Source organism: Pteropus medius, unplaced genomic scaffold (genome assembly GCF_902729225.1).
Source record: "Pteropus medius unplaced genomic scaffold, Ma_sr-lr_union100, whole genome shotgun sequence".
Classification (NCBI taxonomy): domain Eukaryota; kingdom Metazoa; phylum Chordata; class Mammalia; order Chiroptera; family Pteropodidae; genus Pteropus; species Pteropus medius.
In genome coordinates, this window is record NW_024354503.1 from 15,471,536 (window position 1) to 15,497,834 (window position 26,299).

At 48.9% G+C, this 26,299-nt stretch overlaps 4 protein-coding genes across 6 annotated transcripts in view; 2 read left to right on the top strand and 2 right to left on the bottom strand.

Moving 5' to 3' along the window:
- Positions 1-4,402, top strand: part of PEX6 (peroxisomal biogenesis factor 6) — an 11,180-nt gene extending 6,778 nt beyond the window's left edge. Inside the window, exons 6-17 of the mRNA XM_039854494.1 lie at positions 233-344; positions 708-916; positions 1,368-1,563; positions 1,752-1,828; positions 1,979-2,111; positions 2,192-2,397; positions 2,534-2,595; positions 2,863-2,971; positions 3,276-3,392; positions 3,519-3,596; positions 3,738-3,877; positions 4,091-4,402. Coding sequence (XP_039710428.1) covers positions 233-344; positions 708-916; positions 1,368-1,563; positions 1,752-1,828; positions 1,979-2,111; positions 2,192-2,397; positions 2,534-2,595; positions 2,863-2,971; positions 3,276-3,392; positions 3,519-3,596; positions 3,738-3,877; positions 4,091-4,227 — 1,576 coding nt within the window. The 3' untranslated portion in view covers positions 4,228-4,402. The remainder of the gene's footprint in view (positions 1-232; positions 345-707; positions 917-1,367; positions 1,564-1,751; positions 1,829-1,978; positions 2,112-2,191; positions 2,398-2,533; positions 2,596-2,862; positions 2,972-3,275; positions 3,393-3,518; positions 3,597-3,737; positions 3,878-4,090) is intronic.
- A 115-nt stretch (positions 4,403-4,517) lies between these two features.
- GNMT (glycine N-methyltransferase) lies at positions 4,518-7,619 on the bottom strand. The gene is made up of 6 exons (XM_039854504.1): positions 7,388-7,619; positions 6,083-6,210; positions 5,532-5,648; positions 5,197-5,339; positions 4,971-5,092; positions 4,518-4,883 (listed from the first exon to the last, which is right to left on the bottom strand). Exons 1-6 carry the CDS (start codon positions 7,591-7,593, stop codon positions 4,712-4,714), a joined length of 888 nt encoding a protein of 295 aa, XP_039710438.1. The 5' UTR covers positions 7,594-7,619; the 3' UTR covers positions 4,518-4,711.
- A 4,564-nt stretch (positions 7,620-12,183) lies between these two features.
- Positions 12,184-14,413, top strand: YJU2 (YJU2 splicing factor homolog). Its single transcript, XM_039854500.1, has 2 exons — positions 12,184-13,571; positions 13,636-14,413. Exon 1 carries the CDS (start codon positions 12,292-12,294, stop codon positions 13,258-13,260), a length of 969 nt encoding a protein of 322 aa, XP_039710434.1. The 5' UTR covers positions 12,184-12,291; the 3' UTR covers positions 13,261-13,571; positions 13,636-14,413.
- A 1,172-nt stretch (positions 14,414-15,585) lies between these two features.
- On the bottom strand, positions 15,586-25,638 carry CNPY3 (canopy FGF signaling regulator 3). 3 transcript variants are annotated; one of them, XM_039854502.1, is made up of 7 exons: positions 25,339-25,619; positions 21,783-21,906; positions 21,211-21,268; positions 21,012-21,134; positions 19,456-19,578; positions 19,107-19,224; positions 15,586-18,763 (listed from the first exon to the last, which is right to left on the bottom strand). In XM_039854502.1, exons 1-7 carry the CDS (start codon positions 25,499-25,501, stop codon positions 18,546-18,548), a joined length of 927 nt encoding a protein of 308 aa, XP_039710436.1. In that variant the 5' UTR covers positions 25,502-25,619; the 3' UTR covers positions 15,586-18,545. The 3 variants fall into 3 exon arrangements, 2 of the variants coding, with proteins under 2 accessions (XP_039710436.1, XP_039710437.1); XM_039854503.1 differs by lacking the exon at positions 21,211-21,268 and having other exon boundaries at positions 21,012-21,108; positions 25,339-25,611; XR_005651090.1 differs by lacking the exon at positions 15,586-18,763 and having other exon boundaries at positions 19,136-19,224; positions 21,012-21,108; positions 25,339-25,638.
- Positions 25,639-26,299: the final 661 nt, after the last annotated feature.

Here is a 26,299-nt window from a genome sequence, read left to right on the forward strand (position 1 = left end):
CCCCCTGATTCCTCTCAAAACAGTCCAGACACAGCAGTCAAGGCTTTATTGTAGGCACAGTGGTGACAAAAGGGAATGAGTCTTGGCTGCCCATACCATAGGAGGTATGGGAAATATGGCATCACCAACCCTGGGCGGGGCGGGGTGCTCTAGATCCAAGGGTCCCTCTGTTACTGGGGACTCTAAAGTTTGAGCAGAATGGAGGAGACAAGTGTCTGTCCTCTGATTGCAGGGGTGCCCTGCTGACAGGAACTAGCAGTGTCCTTTTACGGGGCCCCCCAGGCAGTGGGAAGACCACAGCAGTTGCTGCTGCCTGCAGTCGCCTGGGGCTCCACTTACTGAAGGTGAGGGTACCTGGAGAGTAGAACCCCCCAACTGCTTCCCTTCCCATGCCCAGATTCTCCCTCTCTTTCTTTCCCTTTTCCCCTCTGGCTACTAGCCTGACCCTAACACCTCGGGCCAGTGGGTCTGATGTTCAGCTCCTGAGAGATCCTTTCAAGGAGGGAGTTTCAAGATTTTGGTGGACAGTCCAGGGAACGAGGTTAGGATAAAGAAGAGGTAGAACTTGGCCAGCATTACCTTCTTCTCCCGTCCCCACGTTTCAAAAAGAGATGGCCTACACCTTCTTCTGATTCCTCCTCCCCCGACTCTTCTGCCCCAGTCACACGTGCCCCTTGCCCACAGGCCCATTGAGATTCCCTCCCCAGGTTCCCTGCTCCAGCCTCTGTGCAGACAGCAGTGGGGCCGTGGAGACAAAACTGCAGGCCACCTTCTCCCGGGCCCAGCGTTGCCGGCCCGTGGTTCTGTTGCTGACAGCAGTGGACCTTCTGGGTCGGAACCGTGATGGGCTAGGTGAGGATGCCCGTGTGGTGGCCACGCTGCGTCGCCTCCTTCTCAGTGAGGACCCCGTCACCAGGTATTATACAGAGTTGGGCCTGTACATGGGTGGGGCATAGCCTTCCTCCCTCTCTTCAGCCTTTCATCCTCTAGTCCTCACCCCCTCGGTGGCTTCTGCAACATCTACTGCCAGTTTGGCTGCCCTCCAGACAGCCCTGAGGAACGTAGGGATACCCAACGGGAGAAGGACATGGTCCCCAGTATTTCTCAGGGAATACTAGATTGGAGAAAAATCACAACTTCTGCCTTCAGCTCCCAGCGTGATAGGAGGAAGCACAGATTCCTCTCAATAAGTCCAGACACAGGGTATTCCCATGAATCCCCAACCAGGAAGCCTTGGGTTACCCATCTCCCTATTTCATCTCGGCACCCACCCACTTCCCCACCATCCTGCACCAGCCTCAGGAAAAAGCAGTGCTCAGGCGCTGCCAGTCATGCTCTTGCTCTCAGTGCCCACTCCCTGTCTGCAGCTGCCCTCCACTGATGGTTGTGGCCACCACAAGCCGGGCCCAGGATCTGCCTGCTGATGTGCAGGCAGCATTTCCTCATGAGCTAGAGGTTCCTGTGCTGTCAGAGGGGCAACGGCTCAGCATCCTGCAGGCCCTCACTGCCCACCTTCCCCTGGGCCAAGAGGTGAACCTGGCACAGCTGGCACGGCGGTGTGCAGTGAGTACCAAAGCAGGATGTGGGCCTCCCATGTTCTTTGTTATGGGAACTCAGTCCCACTGCCCTGCAGATGAAGGTAGAAAACCCTGAAGTGTCAACACTGGGCTTCTGCTCTGGCGGAGGACCAGCCTCCCAAGGGTTCCTGCCTGTTGTACCCTGCTCACATGTCCTTTCCTGTGGTTCCCCAGGGCTTTGTAGTAGGGGATCTCTACGCCCTTTTGACCCACAGCAGCCGGGCAGCCTGCACCAGGATCAAGAACTCTGGGTAAGGAAAGTGGGCACAGGAGGGGAAAGGCAGCAAGAGGAAATACGGGTGGGTGGGGGCTGGTAAGGAAGGAAGGAGGGAACAGGACACTGATGGGAAGGAGGCCTCAGGTCAGGTCCTCCAGATACCTCCCTGGGTTTCTCTTTGCAGTTTGGCAGGAGGCTTGAATGAGGAGGAGGAGGGAGATCTGTGTGCTGCTGGCTTTCCTCTCCTAGCTGAGGACTTTGGTCAGGCACTGGAACAGCTGCAGACAGCTCACTCTCAGGCCATCGGAGCCCCCAAGGTAGAGACTCAGGCCCTTAGAGGTTGGACTGGAGCTCCCTCCTCCCGCATATCTCCAACCATGCACTTTCCATCTCCTAGATCCCCTCGGTGTCCTGGCATGATGTAGGCGGGCTGCAGGAGGTGAAGAAGGAGATTCTGGAGACCATCCAGCTCCCTCTAGAGCACCCCGAGCTACTGAGCCTGGGCCTAAGGCGCTCAGGCCTTCTGCTCCATGGGCCTCCTGGCACTGGCAAGACCCTCCTGGCCAAGGCAGTAGCCACTGAGTGCAGCCTTACCTTTCTCAGGTGGCAATGGGGTCTGAAAGGGCTGGTGGGCGGATTAGGAGCTGCAGCAGGATGGGGAGCAGGAGGGGTTGGCCAGGAGGTCAGTTGTGTGTTTATGCATCTAATGAGTCTCATCCTCTCACATTCTCTTCCTCAGTGTGAAGGGGCCAGAGCTCATCAACATGTATGTGGGCCAAAGTGAGGAGAATGTGCGGAAAGGTGAGTGAGTGGGGAGGGGCAGGGCTTCCAGTCCTTCCCCAACCCTGATGGCCCCTGTGCTGTACTGCACACCGCCCCCCCCACACACACACCCTCAGGCTGTTCATGGTCATTCCTAGTCTTCCTTTCCACAAGTCAGGTTCCTGCCAGTGGGGCCTAATACCTGGAGCACTAGTGATAAATTGTCAAATCTGGGTTTTCTTCCCCATCTCCTGACTTCAAACCCTATTGAGCTTCCACCTCCTGTGGGCTCCTCTCTCTTCTCAGTGTTTTCCAGGGCCAGGGCCGCAGCACCTTGCGTTATCTTCTTTGATGAACTGGACTCCTTGGCCCCAAGTCGGGGGCGGAGTGGAGACTCTGGAGGTGTGATGGACAGGTGGGGCTCTGAGCCAAAATGGGGTCTGGGGTTTAGGATGGAGAGCTATGAGATGGGTTGCATCAGTCTTCAGAGCCCCAAGAGTTCCTGCCCTTCCAGTCTGAGAAAGTTTGTTTAATGGAAACTAAAATGGGCTGTGGCATTGTGTGTGGGGCACTGAGGAGAATGGGGGCCTGTATGAAAGGGTACGCATGACACAACTGAGCAGAGGTCCCTGCAGAGAAAGCCTGCAAGGAGAGGCACCACAGGCAGGGCAGAGGGTGAGGATGGGCCAAGGACTCTTGCCTTCACTCTTCCTTTGCAGGGTAGTGTCTCAGCTCCTGGCTGAGCTGGATGGGCTTCACAGCACTCAGGATGTGTTTGTGATCGGAGCCACCAACAGACCAGACCTCCTGGACCCTGCGCTTCTGCGGCCTGGCAGGTATACACCCTGTACCTTCCTTCCTCCAGGCCCATTTGGGCTTATCTCTTGACCCCCATCTTGTGCCTTCTTCATTCACCCTCATGCTGTGCTGTCTAAGACTTATGCTTGCTTATCTCCTTAAAGATTTGACAAGCTGGTGTTTGTGGGGGTGAGCGAGGACCGTGCCTCCCAGCTCCGTGTTCTGAGTGCCATCACACGCAAGTATGAGGGAGACTTTCAGAGGGCTTGGGCCTTGGGCTGCTTAGGGGATAAGTGCGATGTGCAGAATACGCTGGTCAGGGATGCCTTTTGAAGGAGTAGGGGATGCTGGGTAAAACTTACTTTCTTGTATTCCCACAACAGATTCAAGTTAGAGCCCTCTGTGAGCCTGGTGAACGTGCTGGATCACTGCCCTCCCCAGCTGACGGGTGCCGACCTCTATTCCCTCTGCTCTGATGCCATGACAGCTGCTCTCAGACGGAGGGTTCGGGACCTGGAGGAAGGTGAGCCACTCGCCAGCCCGAGAGAGCAACCAGAAAGCTAGTGGGAAAACGAGGCCAATTATGGATTTCAGAGGAAGGGCTCTTGATGTTCAGAGGACTATGGGCAAGAAGGTGCCTCCCCCAGGGTTCACCCTGCTTGGGCATAGACTACAACCTCTATTCCCCGGCTGGGATGAGGACTCTGACCTCACCTCCCCATTGTCATGTCCCCAGGGCTGGAGCCTGGAAGCTCAGCACTGCTGCTCACCATGGAGGACCTGCTGCAAGCTGCTGCCCGGCTGCAGCCCTCAGTCAGCGAGCAGGAACTGCTCCGGTACAAGCGCATCCAGTGCAAGTTTGCCGCCTGCTAGAAGCCTCCTGCAGTCTGGGTCCCCACCCAGAGTGACTGAAGTACCTAGGTATCTCCCAGAAACCTGAGAGAGCAAAGGGCTCTTTCTCAGGCTGCTGTGGACAGGCTGTCTACCTCCAGGAGATTCTCTGGGTGCCAAGCGGTGTGGCTGAAAATAAAGTGTATACTGCCCCCTGCTGGTGGTGTGGTCTGAAAGGTTAGTGTGGGGAAGAGCAAGACTGAGAGGAGTAAGCCCCATAGGAGGGCATGATTGGCGCCGCAGGAACCTAATCCTTTTGACACAAACACAGGCATGCAGGAACTGAAAAAGGCACAAACTATATTCTTAACCTTTCCATTTGCCTGAACCCAAATCCTTGCACCCTAACTGCAGTCAGCCCCTCCCCACACCGCCGAGATCTGCACTGGAGGCTGGGCTTGCTGTGGGGCTCCCAGACAGAGTCTGGCAGCACTTGAGCAGAGGGTTATGGGAGCTGAGGACACGCTCAGTCTGTCCTCTTGAGCACGTGGATGAAATAGCAGGGAATGTAGGCCTGGCCTGGCTTGTAAGGCTTGAAGTCACCCAGGATGCTATGCTGGCACTTGCCCCCGAAGGCTGCTCGGAGCAACTCCGTGAAGGACGCCAGACAATGCGGATAGTAGGAGAGCCGGAACTTACTGCAACAGAGCCCCTGACCAACCGTGAGGACTGGTGGCCGTAGCATGCCCCCACCCACCTCGCCCCCTGCCTAGCCAAGTGGGTACCTCAAGCCAGGAGAACTGTCCCGGCCAGTCCCTGGCACCTGCAGTGTGTAGTCCAGGGTCACCATGTGGGCCTTGTTGTTCACTGTCAGCACTGATGTCGTGATGTCCTTGGTCAAGTCACTCTGTAGGTGGTGGTGCAGTCTGCATTAGCCTCTGCAACCACTGTGGGGCCTGGACCCCAGGATTACACCTCCCACTCTGGGCCCTCGCTCCCTCAGGGGCCCACCTTATAGTAGATGTTCTTTCCTGGGGGTGCACAGCCTGTGCTGAGAATGTGGTCGTAGTTGCGATGATCGATGACCAGCAGGCCCCCTGACTGCACCATGTTCACAATGTTCTTCAGCGCCAGCCGGTGCTCGCTCTGGTCCCCTAAGCTCCAGGCAGGGGCAGAGAGGCTACGTCTGCTCAGGGCCCCCAGCACCAGTCTCCTTCCCATCTTTCTACTACCCAGGGGTGCCAGTGCCAAGGCAAAGAAGTGCAGGAGAGCAGGCACCCAGGAGTCTGTGAAAGCGATGAATAGCTCAAAGCAAGGACCATTCCCAAGGCCACACTCTCTCTCACCTTTGCAGTCTGGCAAGTGGGCAAAACTGTTTCCAAGGCAGATGACGGCATCAAAGCCACCTCCTGGTGGCTGGGGCACATCTTTGTCCAGAGTCATCCAGTTGGCTTCCTCAATGACTGGGGGCCAGGAAGGAGAAGAGGAAGCAGGGTGGCACCACGGTCCAGCAGTGCCAACCCACATCAAGTGCAGTCCTGCCTCAGTTTCCCCTTCAAGACACACAGGGACTCCTCATCTAGTTAGGAAGAGGGGATCATTATGGACTTGGAGGGTGAAAGGGGAAGAAAGGTCAGAGGAGGAGGAAGCCATGGTTAAAAGGGGGACTCTGTGCTTATGGGTTTTTATTTGAGGAAAGGAACAAGACATTAAACATAATTAAAACTAGCCACTCATACCTGATACCTCATTTTGGTGCCTAAGACTCCCTTTTCAGGGAAATGACAGTAATTTTACTGTGCCCATGAGGAAAACAAAACACCCCACCCCAGGAGCCCAGGGCAGAGAACCATGACCTTGGTGGCTGGGCTGGGAGGGCCTGGCTGGACCTGCGTACCCCACTTGTCGAAGGCAGGCTCGTGCCGCCGGTTCCAGCGTTCTTTAAGCGCATACTTCAGCATCTTGTCACTGGCATCCACGCTTGTCACGCTGAAGCCCTCTTCCACCAGCATGATGGAGTCCACCCTGGGCAGGGCCGGGATGAGAGGGAGAAAGGGGCAGTCAGAGGTCCTGGGAAGGCAAGGAGGCCCTATGCTGGACACCGCTGTCTCCTCAACTCTTCAGAGTCCATTCTTCTGCTTCCTCTCCCCAGGCCTACTCCACTAACCTCGAATGACCTGGCAAGTTGTTTCTTATCACCAGGTAGCACCTGGATGAAATAGCGAGAAATGTAGCAACATTGAGTTGGGCACTCTACAAATGTGCATTAATTCTTATGGCAATCTTAATAAAATTCTTATGGCAATCTTGTGAGGTAGATGATGTTACCCTATTTGAGAGATGGGGCACACCAAGGCTCCTAGAAGTTAAGTAACTTGTGTGCAGAAGAAAGTAATAGTATGGTAGTTAGAGCAGTGGTCCCCAACGTTTTTGGCACCAGGGACTGGTGTTCCTGTGCCTGATGACCTGAGGTGGGGCTGAGGCGGCGATGCCAGGGCTGAGGAGTCGCTGCAAATACAGATGAAGTTTCTCTCACACCCACCTCAGCTCCTGCTGTGCAGCGGGGCTCCTAACAGGCCACCGAGGGACAGCTAGAAGTCTACTAGTCCGGGCGCTGGGGGATTGGGGAATCCCTGGGTTACAGCACAGGCCAGACCCTAACTGACCTGGATCTGTATCTCCACTCCACTACTTGGGGATCTTTACTTCTCTGAGGTGGAATTTCCACAGCTGTAAATGGGATATTACTAAACTCCTGGGGGTTCGTGAAGATTTTAAAAACATGTTTCAAAAGCACTTGGCAAGGACAAACGCGGAACAAATGTTAATTGTTAACACCGCTCAAGGCCATCACCCCAAGAACAAAGATGGAGCCAGAATCTGAGCTCAAGTCGCTTTGACCCCAAAGCCCGGTTCTGGCGCTGCTGGGGCGAGCCAACCTTCCTCACCCGCTGTGCCCACACCCTCACTCTCAGCTGGGTCTTGGCGCCTTCCTCTCGTCGGCCTCACCCACCCTGCCTGCCTTGCCCGCCCTGCCCGCCCTGCTCCGGCAGACACCGTTCCAGACCCTGGCATCACGCCCTTGCCCGGTTCCGTCAGGCGAGGCGGCTGTCCCGACATGCCCGGCCCTGGTCCTGCAGTCTGGTGGCCCTGGCCTAGCCTGCTCCGCTCCCCCGGGATCTTGTCCTCCGTCTGGGCTCACCCGGTGCCGCAGGCCACGTCGAGTATCCGCTGGCAGCCGTGTTGGTGCAGCAGCCCGAGCAGCCAAGCCTTGTACTCAGCCGTACGGCTGCGGGTGTCCCCGATGTAGAGCTGCCACACGCGTGCCGCCTCTCCGTCCGCGTACTGGTCAGGGAGCCCTTCAGCCGCCACCCCCAAGGAGCGGGTCCGGTACACACTGTCCACCATCCTGGACGCGCCTGGCTCCGCAGCCACTGGCCCCATATTTATAGTCCGGCCCCTGTGGGAGGCTGGGCGGCCCCACGTGCTCAATGGCAGGTGAGTGTGGGGACACGCCCCCACACTGTGAGTCTTGGCCTGGCGCCTGCAGGGAGTAAGCTGCCTCTCAATCCTCAATTAGTCTTTCTCAATAGCCTGAAGAACCAGGCTTCTGGACAATCCTATGGCAGGAAAAGATCCTCCCAGGCCCCTGCTCACTTAACCCAGGAGTCAGGGGAACGGAGGAGGGGCCAGGAGAGAAGGGAGCAAGGCGATTGCCCAATCCATTTTCACCCAAACTGGAAAGAAAGGAAAGAATGTTCTTCAGCGCCAGCCAGTGCCCAGTCTGGTCCGCTGAGCTCCAGGCAGTAGCAGAGAAGCTGTGTCTGTTCAGTCTTCAGTCCACGTAGAGTTGAACGCCCAGGACTGGACCGTCCTTTGTGAATGAAAGTATTAGCATTTCAAAAGAAGGAATGTCCAATTGAAGGAGGGCCTTAGCCAGGGAAGGAAGGAACAAGGAGCCTATGGGGATAATGCTGATCTGGCCATCCAAGACCAAGAGCAGCTCTGGACCAAGCAATCATCCACCCATCTGGAGGCAAGTGCTCCTCTTCCTCTAGGTAACCCATCAAACTTTTCTATGAGCTGCCTAAGGAGTCTGGTCCTTTCTTCCAAGTCCTTGACAATCAAGCACGCTTCTAAAGACCATCTGCTTTCCAGGAGGTGCTTACAGAGTGGGAAGTCCAGGTTCGGTGGTGGGACTGCTTGGTACTCTTGCTATTATATTGCTCATTGTTACTTCACGAATTGGTCATTTGGTTAGGCTAGTGTACATCTACCTTTCCTCCCAAAGCAGAAAGGTCTCAACCTAACAAGACTCTGGACTGGGGTGGATTCAGAAAGATGATGCCACCCAGCAAAGTCCAAGACAGCAAGAACAGCCTTCCCCACCTGTCTTTGTTCTTCTAGCTTCAGAAAGGGGGAGGTATAGAATTTAGAACAAAGGAGCTCTCCTCCCCTCACCCTTTTATTGTCTATAGAATCTGGGAGCTGGAGGAACCCCAAAGACCATGTATGTAATCATTCTTAACCTTTGCACACAGACTGCCTCAGATAGGCTTGTATACGTCCAAGTCTAGGAGCCTTGTGCTTATGCTGACCCTACAGACAGTTCTTCAGCAACAGGCTTACAAAGGTACTGTATTGGGGAGTTGCAAGTAAACCCAGAGTTTTCTTTTGTCAGAATATTCTGAGGAAAAATCCACTCTATTACTCTTAGACTTTGAAAAAAATCCATGTTAAGATTTATTCTCTCAGTTGCAGGCAGCAATCTGTGTGCTATGTCTTTGCATCAAGGCATAATCTATAACTACCTCTCTATATAGGGTGGCTTTTTTAAAAAGTATGAGGCCTTTCTAAGAAAATTAATTTCTTCCTTGTGTAGGAATTAATGCATTCTTTAGTTAAAATAAACTTGATATTTATTTTACCCTAAATCAGGAGGAAAGTAATTGGCTAGAAATTGATGAGCTGATAGTGATGCCTGTTAACTTACAATTTGGTCATAGTATAAGAAATGAAATTTTAAGGAAAAATAGACCTACTAAATTATTTACTTTTGCATAATGGAGTTCTGAAGTGCACTTAAGAAATTTGGGTGGGAAATGAAGAATGATGTTAAATTGGAATAACAACCAAAATGATAAAGAGATAATTTGTCACTATTTATAAATGGATTGGCTTGATATCTGAACAGTTAAGTGGCCTAGGGCAATTTGTTATTTCCCTTACTATTGCTTTCTTTTTCATTTACTTTTACCTCTTAACCCTCTCTGAATGGATCTGAGATAAACCTGGGATTTTCTTAGGGCTCTAAATGCTGTTGGGAAATGTCACCTTTAAAAAACCAGGATAGTCTTGTCAACAGGTCATAAGTTCACAAGACTCTTTGGGTCTCAATATTCAAAGACAAGTATTCCTGTGATTTCGAATACTTTCTTCTCCTGGTAGTTATATAAATAATATTAAAGCCTGGGAGAAGAGCATTGATATGTAAATTTAGACATCTCTGCCCACTCTTTCATTTAGAGATTGTCATTCAAAGATTAGACTCCAGAGCTCTTTAATAAAACTAGATCCAAAAATAAATTTTTCATTTTGTTTTTTGTTTCATTTAGAAACAAAATTACCTAAGAAAAAAAGGAAAAAATTACCTAGAACAACTATTTAAGTAGCTTGCTTTTTGATTTCATGATTGTAACATGATTCCTCACAACCTTCCCAGGAAAACTTTTTCTTTTCCAGAAACTATTTCAGTTTTTCTTCCCTCCCCATTCCTGTTTTAAAACAAAATTTAAAATTTTTGGTGTAATGCATACCTCTGAATGTTTGTATAGACTTTTTGTGATTGATTTGCAGCCTTTAAAAGGCTAAAGGCCATACTCTCCATACTGATAAGGAATTTTATTTGAATATTTGGTTTTTATTTAAATATGCTTAAGATTTTTGAGTAATATAACATTTTACCAACATAACCATAACATGGTTTTTTAAAATAATATGAATGTTAGTAAATTTGAATTTAAAAATTACAGATTATGAGTATCTTCTAAATGTATTTTCCATTCAAAGACAAGATTTTTGTTCCAAAATTAATAATTATTTGACTTCTTTCTTATCCAAAGTCATTTGTTAAAATGTCAAGATTATAGTGTCATGAAATTTCATGCACTTTTTAACTTTTTTCCCTACTTTTAACTATCAAAAGTTTTCTTTTATCAGAATATTCTGAGGAAAAATCCACTCCATTACTCCTAGACTTTGAAAAAAATCTCATATTTTCTTCTCTTGACCATAAATTACTTGTTCTTATGTGTGTTTTAAATGGCTATACTGAGTGGATGTGCTGCAACTTGTTTAATCATTTCCCAGGTTCTGAACATTTAAAATGCTCCCACAACTTTTCAAGAGAATGAACACATGGATGATTATGATCAAATTATTTTCCAAATGGAATTTTTCTATTAACAATGTCACCCAAAATCAATATTTGTTTCCACTCTTCTCTACATGAAGATGTTATTTTTTGATATTTCATTAAGTAGAAAATTGTATCTACTTGTTGTAATCCTCTTTAATTACTACCAAGTGTACCAAATAATTGCAGTCTTTCATCTCTAAATTATTTGTTCATGTCCTCTGCTCACTGAAATATATTGAAGCTGCCTTTTGTTTTACCTAGTTATTCTCTGTGAATTTTAGGTAACCCAAACCTGAGGCCCTGGACCAGGGAACAAAAGGTCACATAATATAAATCAATTTATAGTTTGACTTAATAGAAAAATAAGAATAAGCGATTTTTAAAATACGCGACGTTTATTATCTGAAATTGGCTGAAAAGACTAAATTCTTTATCCCCAAATGTGAAACATGTTTGCAAAAAAACTTTAACTTGAATTACTATATAATCCAGCTATTCCACTTCTGGCTATTTATCCAAAGAATATAAAAACATGAATTGAAAAGATATATGGACCCCTATGTTCATTACAGCACTCTTTACAATATCAAAGATATGAAAACAACCTAAATAGTCATTGTCAGATGAATAAAGAAGATGTGCTGTATATACCGAATGGAATACTACTCTGCCATAAAAAAAGAATGAAATCTTGTCATTTGGGACAAAATGGATAGACCTGGAGGATATTATGTTAAGTGAAGTTAAGTCAGACATAGAAAGACAAATAACATGATTTCACTCATATGCAAAATATAAAAACAAACAAAACCAAACTAAAACGATTCACAGATACAGAGAACAGATTGATGATTACCAAAAGAAAAGTGGGTGGGGAGAAATGGGTAAAGGGAATCACTTACATGGTGATGGGTGGAAACTAGACTTGGTGGTCACGTTATGGTGTATACAGATGTGGACCTATAAAGTTGTACACCTTGAACGTATACGACGTTAAAAACCAACGTTACATCAATTTAAAAAAAAAAAATGGAAGGGAGGAGGCTGGGGAAGGAATGAGGTGGGATGTCTTCTTTAAAGAGAAAACGCAGGCGGGCAGTGGAGGGACATTTGGGAGCTAGTTTGCGTGTATGGGGGAGGTAGGTTTGAAGCCTGGTCTTTGGGCCTGCCTGTATCTCAAGGTAAATTTGGGGTGTGGCGTCCACGGTGCTCCTTTGTCGCGACCTGTGTAGCCCGTGGGAACTGCCCCCCAGTCCCCACAGGAGTGCTGGAACACAGGAACGTGTGGGTTTCCAGAGGCCAGCACACAGAGTAAGAGCTCAAAACTGAGCGCGTTATTTGCTGAATAAAAGAATGAACAAAAGGGAGTGTCAAAAGCAGCAGTCACGCCGTATCACTAACAAAATCTTAACTAGCGCGGCGTCTCTTCATAACTTCTCCAAATCCAGACGGCCCCCGGAACCTTTGTCGCGCACTACCGAGGTTGCAACTCGGGAGAGAAGACGGAAGGATTCGGACCTTGACAGGCGGGGATTCAAACCAATGAAAAAGGCAAGATGTGCATACTGCAGCCAATAATAGGAGCATAAGGAAGTAACGCATGCAGAAGGGTACCAGGGTCAGTCCGGGACTTCGGCAAACAGCGAGCTTAAGCAGTTCTGCGTTTGTGAGAAGTGTAGGAGGCGAAGATGTCGGAGCGAAAAGTTTTAAACAAATACTATCCCCCTGACTTTGACCCGTCAAAGATCCCCAAGCTCAAGCTCCCCAAAGACCGGCAGTACGTGGTGCGGTTGATGGCCCCCTTCAACATGAGGTGTAAGACGTGCGGAGAATACATCTATAAAGGTAAGAAGTTCAACGCGCGCAAAGAGACGGTGCAGAACGAGGTTTACCTGGGCCTGCCCATCTTCCGCTTCTACATCAAGTGCACGCGTTGCCTGGCAGAGATCACCTTCAAGACAGACCCAGAAAACACAGACTACACCATGGAGCACGGAGCCACACGAAACTTCCAGGCTGAGAAGCTCTTAGAGGAGGAGGAGAAGAGAGTGCAGAAGGAGCGGGAGGACGAGGAGCTGAACAACCCCATGAAGGTGCTGGAGAACCGAACCAAGGACTCCAAGCTGGAAATGGAGGTACTGGAGAACCTGCAGGAGCTCAAGGACCTGAACCAGCGGCAGGCCCACGTGGACTTTGAGGCCATGCTGCGGCAGCACCGCCTGTCCGAGGAGGAGCGACAGAAGCAGGAGCAGGAGGAGGATGAGAGAGAGACGGCGGCACTGGTGGAAGAAGCTAAGAAACGAAGACTACTGGAGGACTCCGATTCGGAAGAAGATGATGCTGCTCCCGCCCCGCCCCAGCCTGCCCTTCGGTCCAACCCCACCGCCATCCTGGACGAGGCCCCGAAGGCAAAGAGGAAGGTGGAAAGCTGGGAGCGGAGCGTGGGCACCCTTGGCAGCAGGCCCCAGCTGTCAGGCCTCGTCGTGGTGAAGAAAACAGACCTGGATCGCAGCACTCCTCAGGGCCAGCGAGCACCCGCCCTGGACACTGTGAAGAACGGGAAACCTGCTGACCCTGCTCCCAGGACCTCCGGCGTCTCTTCCCTGAGCCAGCTCGGTGCATATTCCGACAGTGAGGACAGCAGTGGCAGCAACTGAGGTGTGTACCAAGTCAGGGGTCATATGTCCAGCTGCAGCCGGTAGTCAGAGCAAGGGGCCTTGACACCAACCAGAGCCAAGATCAAACATGAATGTCCTCGGAGGCTGGCTGGGCCAGCTAGGGCTTCAGCTGAGGGACCCGGTTTCTCTCTTGTCTCAACCACAGCCCTTTGGGGCTTCGAAATCAGCTCATGCTGTTTCTGGCACCAGGTTTAGGGCTGCAACATCCCTGAAGGGATGCATCCTTTCTTGGACATTCCTTGACATGTCAGCTGTGCTTTGGGCTTGTGGGTGAGATCACCTATCCCCAGGTGGCTCTATCCCTTGACATGTCAGCCGTGTTTTGGGCTTGTGGGTGAGATCACCTATTCCCAGTTGGCTCTATCCCTTCCCTCCACGAATCTTCTGGAAGCAATGAAAGGAACCCACACACACACAAAAAGAGCTTAGGAACATTGCTGCCACCAGACATACTTCAAGGCAATTCAAATTTCAGGCCACATTAAAATCCTAGAATTGGGAATTATGTACATACAGTAACTACAAATGGAGTGGTGGGTAGAGAGCTGGTGACATCCTGGCACAAGTAGAAATACATTTTTCAGATGATGGACTCCGAACTCCAGTCCAAGCTGCTGAGAAAACTCTTCTGCTGACTGTGTCTACCCAGATTGAACACTGGGATGCTGTGGGAGGGGCAGGAAACCATCTACCCCCATGGACTCTGCTAGCAGATTTATCACAATGAATCCTTTTTTGGACTTTTTAATATACCAAATAAGACTTAATCTGTTTATTAATAAAGTCTCATTAAGTAAATGTAAGGCTGGTCCCTATACCATTGGGTGGTAAAACTAATTTATTATTAAGCTCAGTGCACCTATGAGAATTGCACTGATGTGTCTGAAGAGAGGTTCTCTTTGACCATGTCACACTTTGTTAAAAGCAGTTTTAAGGTGTGTTAACCTCCATTAATATCTCTTTGGTATATGCTGATCTGCTGTTTTTCCACATAAAAATGACACTCTTTGAGCCCTGGTAATAGGCTAAGCATTGCTCATGAAACAGATGATTTAAAACATACCATCACATCTAAGTGAGTTGGAGAGTAAAATACCAAGACTACTTTGGTGATTAAATCCTAACAAAATAACATCTGGCATTTTGAGTGTCTTCTTATTTTTTGTTCAGAGAATCTTTTATATTTTAGTGGGGATTGGTGGTGATAGATGTCATCACCCCTGGAATGGGGTCAGTCTGCTTCTCCCAATGTGCAGCAACGATCACATTGTGAAATTTTAATTTGTTGGCCTGTACCTTAATAGATGGAGAGTACACTTTTAGAAAAAGAATAAAATTGGATTTCTTTTATAGAGAGAAAAACCAGCATAAGGATCAAGCTGGCTTTAAGCTATACACAACTGTAAACTTTGACAAAGTAGAAAGACTTGAAGGTTAACTCATTACTACATTACTGACATTAAATTCTGAAGGTATTAAGAGATTAGTGGACAGCAGTTGGTCTGCCTTCTAGAAGAGAGTTATATAAGGGGAGGATGGTTTCCAAGCCAATAAGCTATAGCTTCAGGGTATTATGGCATTATGGCTGTGACCTAGGACACTGAACCCATTTCATCTAGGCTCAACCTAGTTGGGCCGCTTAACATGTGACCTTGTTTTATGTGCTTCATTCATTCAACAGATAGTTATTAAGCAACTTCTCTGTGCCAGGCACTGTATTAAGTGTTGGGGATGCAACAGGGGACAAAATAGACAAAAATCCCTGTTCTTTCTGTGGGGTGTATTGGAAGATGTTTTTGGGGTGATGGTAATATTGTTTCATAATCTGGATGCTGGTGAGTTGGATGGTGTTTGTAAAAATTCATTGAGCTGTATACACTATGTGCACTTCTCTGTATTTTACTTCAATATTTAAAAAAATCCATGGTCTTGTGGAGATCACAGCCATATTAAATGAGTTAAGCGTGTAGAGTTATGTGCTTGCCACATAGTATGCATTCAAAAAAAAAAAATGGCTTCTATTATTAATCCAGTGAAACTCCTTAAAGCAAACTAGGCCATTGAGATATTCAAGAGATTCAGCTAGCTCTGACACTAAGATTAGTACCCAGTCTTTCCATAAAAGTTAGGCATAACCCATGCATCTGTTGTGAAAAATGTTTTTTTTTTTTCTCAAGATCAAAAAATAAGAGCAATTCTGTTAGCACTTGCAACTAAGTGATGTGGGGCTGCTGTGAACACTTGGATAGGTTGTGCACTGCACAAGGGCTCCATATTTAAGGGGTTGCCATTCATATCTCAAACTTCATGGGTTTGCATATTTATTATAATTTTCTGTCAGGAATTCTGGTGACTAAATGTCTTATTCTAACAAAACATATCAAAACAACTTTCAGACAGATGGAAATCAAAGGTGTCAAGAGCATCATTTTCTAACTGTCAAAACGATGCTGCATGGGAATACCACCCAGGGACTTGGAAATAACGAGAGGAGTTTGCCTTCTAGGAGCTGCCGTTGGAAACAAATATGCAGAAGCCCGACCCCTGAGACTTGACTATCTGGGCCTATGGTTATTTTAATCATCAAATCAGAACAAATTGGCTTTAGGGTTTGTTCATCAGCCTTTGTAGTTCTGGATGGAAGTCTCCAACAGAGATCCTCTGGCGTTCTGACAAGTCATGTTTCTGAGGACAAGACCTTGATAGTATGACTTCATTGAAGCCCTGCTCCCTCTTAGAAATTCCCTCCCAAGTTTCTCCTGGTGAAGTGGGGTCTAGCTGGCCTCATCTTAAGGACCTTGAGAGATGTTTGTTAAGCAGACAAGCTCCTAGGCCCCCTACCCAGCAAATCTGAGGTGGGCCCAAACAGCTGTATGTTTAACAAGCATTCTATATCCAGGTGAATGTAGGAAAACCATGTTATAATACAGTTTCTAATAAGAACTAAAATCAGGTTACCTTGAGCTCTCAGGCAGTTCTCTTACCTTATGGAAGGAAGGGGTGTGGGAAAGTGGGAGGCAATATTCAAGTTCAGAAAGGCTTGTATATGTATTGGGAGAGAAAAAAAAAAAGAAAACTTGGGAAGCTGGAGCCTCCCTTTTGCCTTTTCTAAGCTTGGCCAGGGGAAAAGCTGCCTGCTGGAGTGGGTGGGTAGAGAGCTAGTGAGTGTGTAACATGCCTGACCCTTCTGGGGGCCAGGGGGGAGGGAGAGAGCTATCATGGGACAGGTCAAAGAGCAAAGTAGTCACAGTGCTGTCTGCCCTCTGGTCTGGGCCTGGGATTGGACCACTGGGCCAACACCCCAGTAATGGGACAGATCTTTGCCTCATCCTACTCTAAAGATCAATGAAGCTTTGGGGACAAATATAAGACAGGTACTGAAGTGCTATGGGTTAGGGTTAGTGACAAAATGGGGGAATCAGACTGGAAATCCATGGGGCTGAAAATAGTTCTCCAGCCCTGGGTTCCAGACCCACCCCCACCCCCAATCATTTCTTATGCTCAGAACAAAGTCGTTTGCAACACGAGTCTAGGCTGGAATCTCACAGCCCTTTTAACAGGGGGCAGTATCAGTCCTGGAAATGGGGCCGTGGGAGGCTAGACGAAAAAAGTATCATCCTTCAAGGGCCTGTTCTAAACCTCATGAACCAGAAGATAAAAAACTTCCAGTTTGCTCTACTTTCTCTAGCCTTGGCTGTCCCCACTTGGGGAACAGAAGACGGGCTGAGCCCAGGATATGTGGGAACCCTTCATCCCCCGTTGTTCAGACCTGAGCCTCTTCACCAGAAGCTGAAGAATCTGGGGCTCTTCAGCAGCGCATCCCCTACTACCAACTGGGCCCAGCACAGGAAGTGTGAGGGAGTCTGTGTGGGTGCTCACAGGGGGCCTGGTGGGGGTGCAGCGCTGGAGAGACCTTCCAGCGTTCGCTCTAAGAAGCAACAACTGCTTCTTATTTTCCTTTTAAAAGAGGTGTGGTGCTGGGGGTGGGTTAAGACCAAGAAACCAAACCAATTCAATATGAATCACACTACCAGTGCTAGGTATTGGGGAATGGCGTCCTGGAAGCTGTGGGGTAGTAGAGTCTGAAAACCAGAGTCTGAGTGCCAGCTGTACACTTATTAACAGCAGGACTTTGGGAACATCATTTGACTTGAGCCTCAGTTTCCTTTTCTACAAAATGGAGTTAATAGCGCTCACTCCTTGAGTGCATTGTAAGGGGTAAAATTAGAGCATTGTGAATAGTGCAGTTGTCATCGCTACTGCTACTGAATGCCCTGATCCCTGCCCTCAGGACAGGCTGGGCAGATGCCTGAGTCCCACTCTTCCTCCCTAGAGACCAGCCTTCCTGTTCCTCCCTTGCTCCCAGAGAACATGGTATAACCAACTGTTGTTGGGGGATTGAAGTGTCCTGCCCTTCGGGATCCAGGCACAACAGCTAAAAAGGGCAGAGTGATCAATCAGGTGTGGTCATCAGGGAACAAGGTTCAAGAACAGGCAGGGCCAGATGGAGGTGACAATGAGCAGCAGGGGCTGGTGGGGCCACCAGTAAACTTTACACAACAAACAGGAAGGCTTTGGAAGGGAGGGAGGGAGAGAGGGAATGAGGGCAGCCAAGTGTCCAGGGCACAAGTGAGGCTGCTCCAAGCTTGGAGAGCTCAGGGAGACCAAGGGCACTGTGCTGGGACTCGCCCCAAGGTGAGGGGCAGGGAAGAGCAATAAGGGGCTCCAGGCCCCTCTGAGAGGCTGAAGGTGACTCAGAAATCAGAACAAAGAAGGCCAAAAGGTTTTTACTCTGTGAGCCCTGGGGAGGGTCAGGCAGAGCACAAGGTGTCCACAGGAGGGGTGAGCAGAGAGGAGGAGCTGAGGCCTGCAGTCTTGCTTCCCTGTGAGGGGAAGAGTGAGAAGTAAAGGCCAGGCGTGCCCTTCACAAGGGCTTTGGAGGGCTCCAGTCTTGGGGCCCAGCTCTGACACCTGCCCCTCCTGAGTTCACAATGGAGTCCTCGGCAGTCCTCAAATCGCATGGCCTGCCTGAAGCTTTGCCAGGAGAAAAATGCTTGGCAGAAAGAAAAGGCTGGAGTGGGCTGACTGCAGCTGATCTGAGTTCTTCCCAGAGCTGTGGCTTTCCCCAACAGGAACACAGCCAAGGCAGGGAGGACCTGAGGCTGGAAGAGCTGTCTTTGCCTGCCAGAGCCCTGCCCAAGATTCTTCACCTTCCAGGTTGGGGTCTCCATCTCCGTCTCCGATCAGGAGATGCTGGGTTAAGCTCAAAGCTCATCCGGGGGGCTGTGTGTGAGGGGGGATGCCTTCTGGATGCCCTCATCCTCCTCGGGGCTGGGATCTCCCTCGAGGCCACCCAGCTCCTTTCTCTGTTTGCTGCCACCGCCACTTGAGGCCTTGGCCCTGCTGCTCTTCTTCTTGGACTTCTTTCCTCCCAGGGCGGCTGTGTCCCCCTTCTTGCCAGACCACTGCTCTGCCAGGCAACCTGGGGTGAGGAGAGATACCCTCAACAGATTGTTTTCCTGGCTGAGGAGTACTGATTGGGAAGCTGCTGAGAGCGGCAACTGGAACTGGTGCCTGACGTCCAAGTCCCTATCGCCCACCCCACTGTGGCCCCCAAGCCCCTCTGGGGGCATCTGAGTTCTGTGCATGTTATTCTGCACCTGGTTTCAGTGCCTCTTACCCAACCTTGTCCCATCAAGCTCCCTGAGGGCAGAGATCCTACGACACCCTCTATTTCTTTTTGTCTTCTACCTACCCACCTCCCCTGAGGCGGGACAAACAATAAAATCTAGGGCTGCCCTGCCTTCTCCTTCCCTCAGACTCACTGGTGTCCTTGCCCTTCAGCACGTGGTTGGCGCAAAGGAATTGAGTCAGGTCCTCCTCCTGGTGGTTCCTGTACCAGTCCTCGATCACCTCCTCAAACTCTTCCACCAGCACGTCGCACTGTTAATTACAACACCCCACATTGGCAAAGCCCCAGCACTGACTGACTTCCAGAGCTCAACTGAGCTTCACAACCCACTGCAAGACAGGCAGGTGGCTGTGATTCTCCTGAGGAAACTGAAGCAGACAGGAGAAATGTCGTCAGCCCTTGGTGGCCTCCCACAGCCATAGACCCAATCCTCACCCACCCTTGTGGGGCACAGTAACCTCTGAAGGCTGAAGGGACTGTACCTGCTTCTTGAGGTCGGCCACCTCTGCAGAGGTCTCATTCCACAGCTCATAGGGGATGTCCATCACCACTTTGACCCCTTTGTGTACCAGGTTGTGAAGCGTCTCAAAAGTCTCTGACATGCCCTAGAAGAGGTGACCAGACATGAGAGGCAGAGTCCCTTCTCTACTTCCTGCCCTCCACTCCAGGTGGTGTTGGAGGCCTAAGGACTTAGCTTTGAGAAGTCAAGACCCTCTAAGCCTTCTCACACTTGACCTCACCTTCCTCTCCCATCTTTTAGGCTTGTCTCCTCCAACCCCTCTACACACATGCGTGCATACATGCGCATGCACACACGTATGCGCTCTCTGTCTCTCTCTGTCTCTCTCTCTGTCCTGCCTCCCCACATCTCATCCTTTCCAAAAGGTCTGCTGTTGCCCTCAGGCCCTCTGAACATATACTCCTTTTCCAGGAAATGTCTTGGCTCTGCCCCATCACTATGGCTGGGCACACTCAGTCCCCCACATCCAGGCCCAGTAACCTCTGATTCTTCCTTGGTGGAATGAGGGCACAGGCAAGGTAGGAAGGGACTCTTCCATAAAAAATATTTCTTCCAGTTACCTAGGTTTCTTCCTGGAGACAACATACTATCTATTTCTTCTATTTTTCCAGAGATCGTGCATGCAAATACAAGCAAACAGACATACAAATATATCCTCTTCTTCTCCACCCCCACTTTTTACACGAGCAGTAATTTTCATACACACTACTCTGCACCTTGCCTTTTTTACTTAATAATACACCTTGGAGATAACTTTAGTTCAATTCATAAAGAGCTACCTCATTCTTTGTTTTCCAGTTGCTTAGTAGTCCACTGAAGGGCCACATTAGCGTGTTTCTAATTTTTTTGTTATGTAAAATCACTTTAAACATTTTCACATTAAAGCAAACATGGATTTATTACCAATTAGGGTACAAAATTCGTACAAATTTTAAAGCTAAAATCTAAGACTTCTTGCTGCTTGAGACTGTCCCTCTAGGTTTCCCAGGGCTTTCTGACTGATTTCCTTTGCTAGGAGGGTACTTAGGTGGAGAAATGTGCCAGGCACGGAAAATAGAGAGACAAAGAAGTATGGGCCTTGTTGTAAGAAGTTCATTATCCAGGGAAAGAAGCATTCATGCACATAGTAAGTGCCTTAAATGTCACCCAGATGGGAGGTCGAGGTAGGGGTCCTATGCGCCCAGAGGAGGGCCAGGGCAATCACCACCTACACCCCCAAGAATCTTCTGACATCTCCTCTAAACCCTCACATTCTGACTTCTCCCTGTACAAGTACTTTAGGCTCCATGGAAGCTGTACCCTGGGGCATTTCTGACTGTCTGAAACTGAGGCAGGACCTTCCTTATGCCATGGAAAAGTCAGACAACCCAGCAGGGGAGGAGTGTAAACAGCAATCCACAAAGAATGAGAAGAGGCCAAGGAGGGAAGCTCTCAGGGCAAATTGCACCCACACCAGCAGACACCTTAGCCACATGCAGGCCTGGCCCCAGTGGAGAGGAAGGACAAGCACAATCCTACCTTGGCAAACCGGTTGCTGCCAGTCCTCTCCTTGTGCAGGCTATAGTCCAGGAGCCTCTTGCAAATGGTCTCGGTGACTTCAATTAACCGTAAGTCCCTGCCAAGACAGCAGCACGAGAGGAACTGAGTTCCCTTCCCAGCCCCAAGGGACCAGTGGTCCGTCCCTCCAGCCCTGCTACCCAACACCTGCACATCTCACCAACGGGAAGTCAGAGCTGGAAGGAAGATAGGTCATCTGGTCTGGGGGCTCTGAAATGCTGGAACACAGACCAGAGAGACAAAATTTTAACAGCTCTATGGGAAGGAAATTTTTTATAAAGCTCAGTGATTTAGTAGATTGTTTTATAAAGCAAAATGTATTAGCCTTTGATGTGAAAATATCATTTCATTTTGAAAGGATGATACTAATTGATGTAAGGTTTTTTTTCGGGGGGAGTGTTTTTAATATTTATATCTGGAAAAATTAAAGTTGGCAATCCTGTGTTACCAATATTTTAAAAAATTGCATTGGTCCATGACATCTAAGAGTCTGGGAATCACTGATAAGGTCCAAAAGTCTTGCTTTTACAGATAAGGAATTGAAGACCAGAAGAATTGAGGGATTTAGGAAGGTCGCACGATTAATTGTGGGTAGAACCAAGGGTAAAACTTAGGTCTCAGAGCTGCCTCCCTTTGGAGGGTTTGCCTGGCTGGAAGGGAGAGGAGAACTATAAGCCACTGAAGCCCCGAGAAACAAAGCAGGCTAGGCCAGTAGGTCCCCCATTCACTTACGATTTGGTGTATTTGACTCCAGAGGCCTTCCTGTCCAGGATGCCATAGCCCGTGTCGATGACCTCTTTGGTCTTGCCAGTTTCCTCAAAGGCTGACTTCAACTCCACAGCGACATATTTACACACTGGAGAAGGGAGACAGCATAGTGTACTGAGTGCATGTGCCTTTGATGGCAGCCAGCTCCCAGCAAAACAGACCCAAGTGGACACCTTTCCCAGACTGGGTCAGTCAATGCTCAGGGCAGAGAAGAGGTTAGAACCAGATCACCAAATGGAGTTCTCTAGGTGAAATTTGGCTCCAAGATCCACAGCCCCATCTCCACTTTTGGCCATTATCTCACTGACTTCACTTCTCCAAGCTCCTTCCAGCTCCTACCCCCAACTCCTGCAATCATTTTACTTTAAAAAAATTTCAAACATACAGAAAGGCTGAAAAGCCGAAAGAGTACAATGAGTAACTATATACCTTCCATTCATATTCAAGAGTTGTTAGTGATTTACCACAACCTCTCTTCAATATATAGGACAATGTGATAATATAATAATTTATCTCAACATTAATACATTGTTTCTGCTAAACCATTTTGAAAGTAAGTTGCAAACATCATGATCTTTCACTCCTAAATATGTCATCACACATCTGAGAACAGGGATCCTTCTCTTACCTAACTTTAAAACAAATCTGATACTCAGAAACTTAACAATAATTCCAAGATCATCTAATACTTAGTCTGTATTGAAATTTCCCCAACTGTCCCCCAAATGTGTTTTATGGCTGTTTATCACTGGATTTCATATGTTGTGCCAACACCAGCTCTCTATTCCTGCCAAGTTAATTTGCTCGATACCCTCCGGAGGCCTTGTTTCTATTGTTTCTGTACATTTATTTCTTCATTTCCTCTTACTCTTCCTCAAATAGTTATTAAGCAACCCTATGTGTCAGGCACTGTCTGGGGATTCAGAAATGAAAACAAGATCCCTCCCTTCCAGATATATAAACACATAATTCTCACTGCATAAAGAATGCTGTCACTGAGGTGTGAAGTACCTGAGGCCTTAGGAAAGTGCTTACTGCCCTCTAGGGGCTTTGGGGCTTTTCTGCCCATTCCCCCAACCTCTCATCTTAAAAGCCTCCTACCCCCAGGAAACCCGTCTGGACTAATCCCACCTGCTCTTGATTTCATTCTAGGATATAAAGGCTCTCACTAAGGCCCTTCGGTCATTTCTTGTATTTCTCCAATTAGGTAACAGAGTATCCAAAATGAGTATCATGTACTGGATTTTTTCTGTATTGCTCTAGTCTGGGACTCTACGTGTTGGATACGTGATAAATATTGCTGAGAGACTGTGTTTGTGGTTGAGCATCTTCTGATGCCTCTGAATAGAACATGGTCTGCAGGCTAAATGCCATCAGCGTTGTTATAACACTGACAGCAGAGTTTGGTAGAAAACCAATTTACCTCTAAAACAAATGCATCCCCTGGAGGCCTGCTTGGTGAAATTTTATAACATGCATTACTACATGGCTTAGAGAACTTGGAATACATGAAAAATTTTAAATATAAGCTGGTGATCTCAGAGTCTACAATGAATTGAGAGTGTCTCATCTCCCTGGCTCTCCATCCAGGACCACCTGGGCTCTCTCCCCTCTTCTGTTCCGTACTCTATGCAAAGTCATCATTTTTCTGGCTCCTCTGCTCCCTTCTCCCACGCCCTCAACATGCAGTATTCCAGGCCCAGGGGGTTGGAACCCATCAAGCCATCTCTCTTATACTCATTAACCACAACCTTGCTTTCTAACTCTTCCAAACATTACCTCTTCAAGAACCCCTCTGGAGATCCCACCCAGAACCAGACCTGGAGGGGACTCATGGCACAGACCCCAGACCTTCATGGACATCCACCCATTCTTTTTTCTGGGTGAGTTCTTCCTCTGTGCCAAGGCCCGTTCCACTCAGGCTACTAAACCAGAAGGCAGGCTTTGTGGGCCAGACACAGTAAGCATTTAATAACAAAGGTGTAACTACAATAAATAAAAGTAAATACGCTCTTAAGAGAAGCCTAACGGATGGAGTTTGCCAAGCCATCCTGTGACTGAAAATCCCTTTTAAATTAATCTCTACCAATCACCTACAAAATGAGGTTGGACTAGAACAATCTCGAAGATTCTTGCCAGCTCTATGCTTCTATAAGTCTGTGAATGCCTTTACAGAAAAGAAATGTGAGCTTCTTAGGCTATGAGACTAATGAGAGAAACAGCAGCGGCTCTTTAGTATCAGAATAAAATAGAAAACAGAGAAGAAGAAGTGAAACTCGCAAAAGGATGTCGGTTAGGCCTAGAGAAATAGTGAATGGAAAGCATCATAATCCTCTGTCTATTCAGGGAAGCAAGGGAGAAAGTAGAGGCTGGAACTCATACTAGGAGACCTCTCAGTGAAGTCGGCCCATCTCTGAAGCATCTCACCTTTAATTTCTCAAATGGAAGGATTATGTGCCCTAAACCACCCCACCCCCACTTCCCAGTGCTTAGGGAACATCTGGCCTGCTGTAGGCTTTGAACTGTGATGAAATAAATTTATAGGCAACTTTCTGGAGGGCCTGGAGTTAGGGATGTGGGAAGTAGAGACTCTAAAGGTCTGAGGAGAAAACTGAGAAACAGAGGGGAGGAAGAAAAGCTGGGCCTTTCATAGCTCCGGATCACTGCTTTGTGTTCTGGCTCTTTTCTCTCTTCTCTCTTCTCCTCTCCTCCCCTTCCCTCCCTCTCTCTCTCTCTGAAGTTCCACACCTCTACCCCTATGTCTTTGGAATGCACTTTTTTTCTATACTCCTAAAATCGTCTTCCCTCATCAAGTTCTCCCAGGCTTTATTCTCCCAAAGTGACCCCGCAGGCCTCAAGCCCTCCTCCTTCCTCCACATCCACCTACAGCCTCCCGTTTATTAATTTTTATTCCAAAAATATTTACTGGGCGCCTACCAGGCACTGTGTGAATAAATATCTGAGCTCACAGCTAGTGGGATAGGCGGTGAATTACACAAATTAGGTTGCAGTGAGGGCACAAAGGGGAGAGTCTCAGGTTCTTCTTCCCCTCAGACTAGTCATATGAATCTTTTCAGTTCCTCAAACCTGGCCTTTGCTGCTTCTCAGCCTGTAGGCCTCTGCATCTGTGGGACCTTCTCTTTTTATTTCTCTTCACCTGGCCGACTCCTAATTACTCTTCGGCTTCCTATCCGAAGTCTTTCCTGACTTTCCTCTACACTTGGCCTTTCGTCCCATCTTTAGGCTGGACTAGATGCTCCTCACTCGACTTCCAAAACTCTGTACCTCCTATATCACTGCATCTACTATCCTGGAGGATAACTGCTTGTTTTTACTTCTTTGTGAACTCTAGGTGCACCGAGACCTGATCTCTCGCCCGCCCAGCGTCCCTCAAAGAGCCAAGCACACAGTAGGTTCAAGGAAGAGTCTCACTGAGGAGCCCAGGACCGTGGACCCGCAGACTCTTCTCTGTAAGCCCCACCCCTCCAACAGAATACTCCTGTGGGCCCCGCCCCCTCACCTTCGCATTTGCTAGGCAGGCGAACCCAGTCAGTCTCCTCGGCGTGGACCCGGCTCAGGCCCAGCTCCGGGGTCGGCTGCAGCAGCAGCAGCAGCAGCAGCAAGGGAAGCAGCAGAAGCCAGCGGGGCCTGCGCCGGGGCACGGGCTCAGGGAATGGCTCCATGGCCCAGCCAGACCCGACCCAAGCAGACCTGGCTGCGTTTCCTCCTGCTGCGCGCGCTGGGCAGCTTCCCAGAGCAGCTTCCGGGACTGCACACGTGCCTCGGCGTAACCCGGGCAACAGCGAGCCCCCGGCCCTCTCCTTCCTCCCGCTGCCTGGGCCCGCCCCCAGAGCCCACGGAGGCCCGCGGACTGCGCAGCCAATAGGGGTTCGCCTTCTAGCGAATGAGCGGACGACCTTTTTCTCAGCCTCAACATATGAGAGAGCGGATGGTGGCTTCAGTGACCAATGGGAACATCTTTTCCCACCCCCTCAAGGAAGACCGGGACCAGGGGAGCGGAACAGCCAGCTGGGCCTGAGTGGTTCAGGTCCGGCGCGCTGATCCTGGAATATGTGGGAAAGGCCGTCATCACTACTTTCTTCGCCTCCTTGCACGTCATTTCCCTCCTGGGGTCATAATACAGCAAGCTCTTATTGAGCTCCTGTTTTTTCAATTTTATTATTATTGTTATTGTTTTAATTGCCAGCCACTCTAGTAGGCTCTGTGAGACCAGGGTGAGACCAGGACGCCAACAGTCCCCAGCCTTTAAACAGCTTTCTTAGTTCCCAGTAACCTTAGATTTGTCCCAGTGAGAACGAGAGCACATCATCTCTCTGAGCCTCAGTTTCTATCCGAATGACTAAGTGATCCTCTTAGCTGCTATTTGAGGCTTTCCTGTTGCTGGAAAGCTCAAGGAGGTAATGGAATTAAAGCTTATCGAGTGGATTGTAAAAAGTTCACTTTTCTTTTTTTTTTTTTTT

Bases quoted from the DNA above. Each gene is read 5' to 3' on its own strand.
- GNMT (XM_039854504.1), bottom strand. From the start codon at position 7,593: ATGGTGGACAGTGTGTACCGGACCCGCTCCTTGGGGGTGGCGGCTGAA. The intron at 6,211-7,387 runs GTGAGCCCAGAC...GGCCCTGCCCAG, and splicing joins GACGTGGCCTGCGGCACCGG to GGTGGACTCCATCATGCTGG. The intron at 5,340-5,531 runs GTGAGAGAGAGT...CCTGGAGCTTAG, and splicing joins CCACTTGCCAGACTGCAAAG to GGGACCAGAGCGAGCACCGG.
- YJU2 (XM_039854500.1), top strand. From the start codon at position 12,292: ATGTCGGAGCGAAAAGTTTTAAACAAATACTATCCCCCTGACTTTGAC.
- CNPY3 (XM_039854502.1), bottom strand. From the start codon at position 25,501: ATGGAGCCATTCCCTGAGCCCGTGCCCCGGCGCAGGCCCCGCTGGCTT. The intron at 21,269-21,782 runs GTAAGTGAATGG...TCTGTGTTCCAG, and splicing joins GGAGTCAAATACACCAAATC to CATTTCAGAGCCCCCAGACC. The intron at 19,579-21,011 runs GTAGGATTGTGC...CACCTCTTCTAG, and splicing joins GCAGCAACCGGTTTGCCAAG to GGCATGTCAGAGACTTTTGA.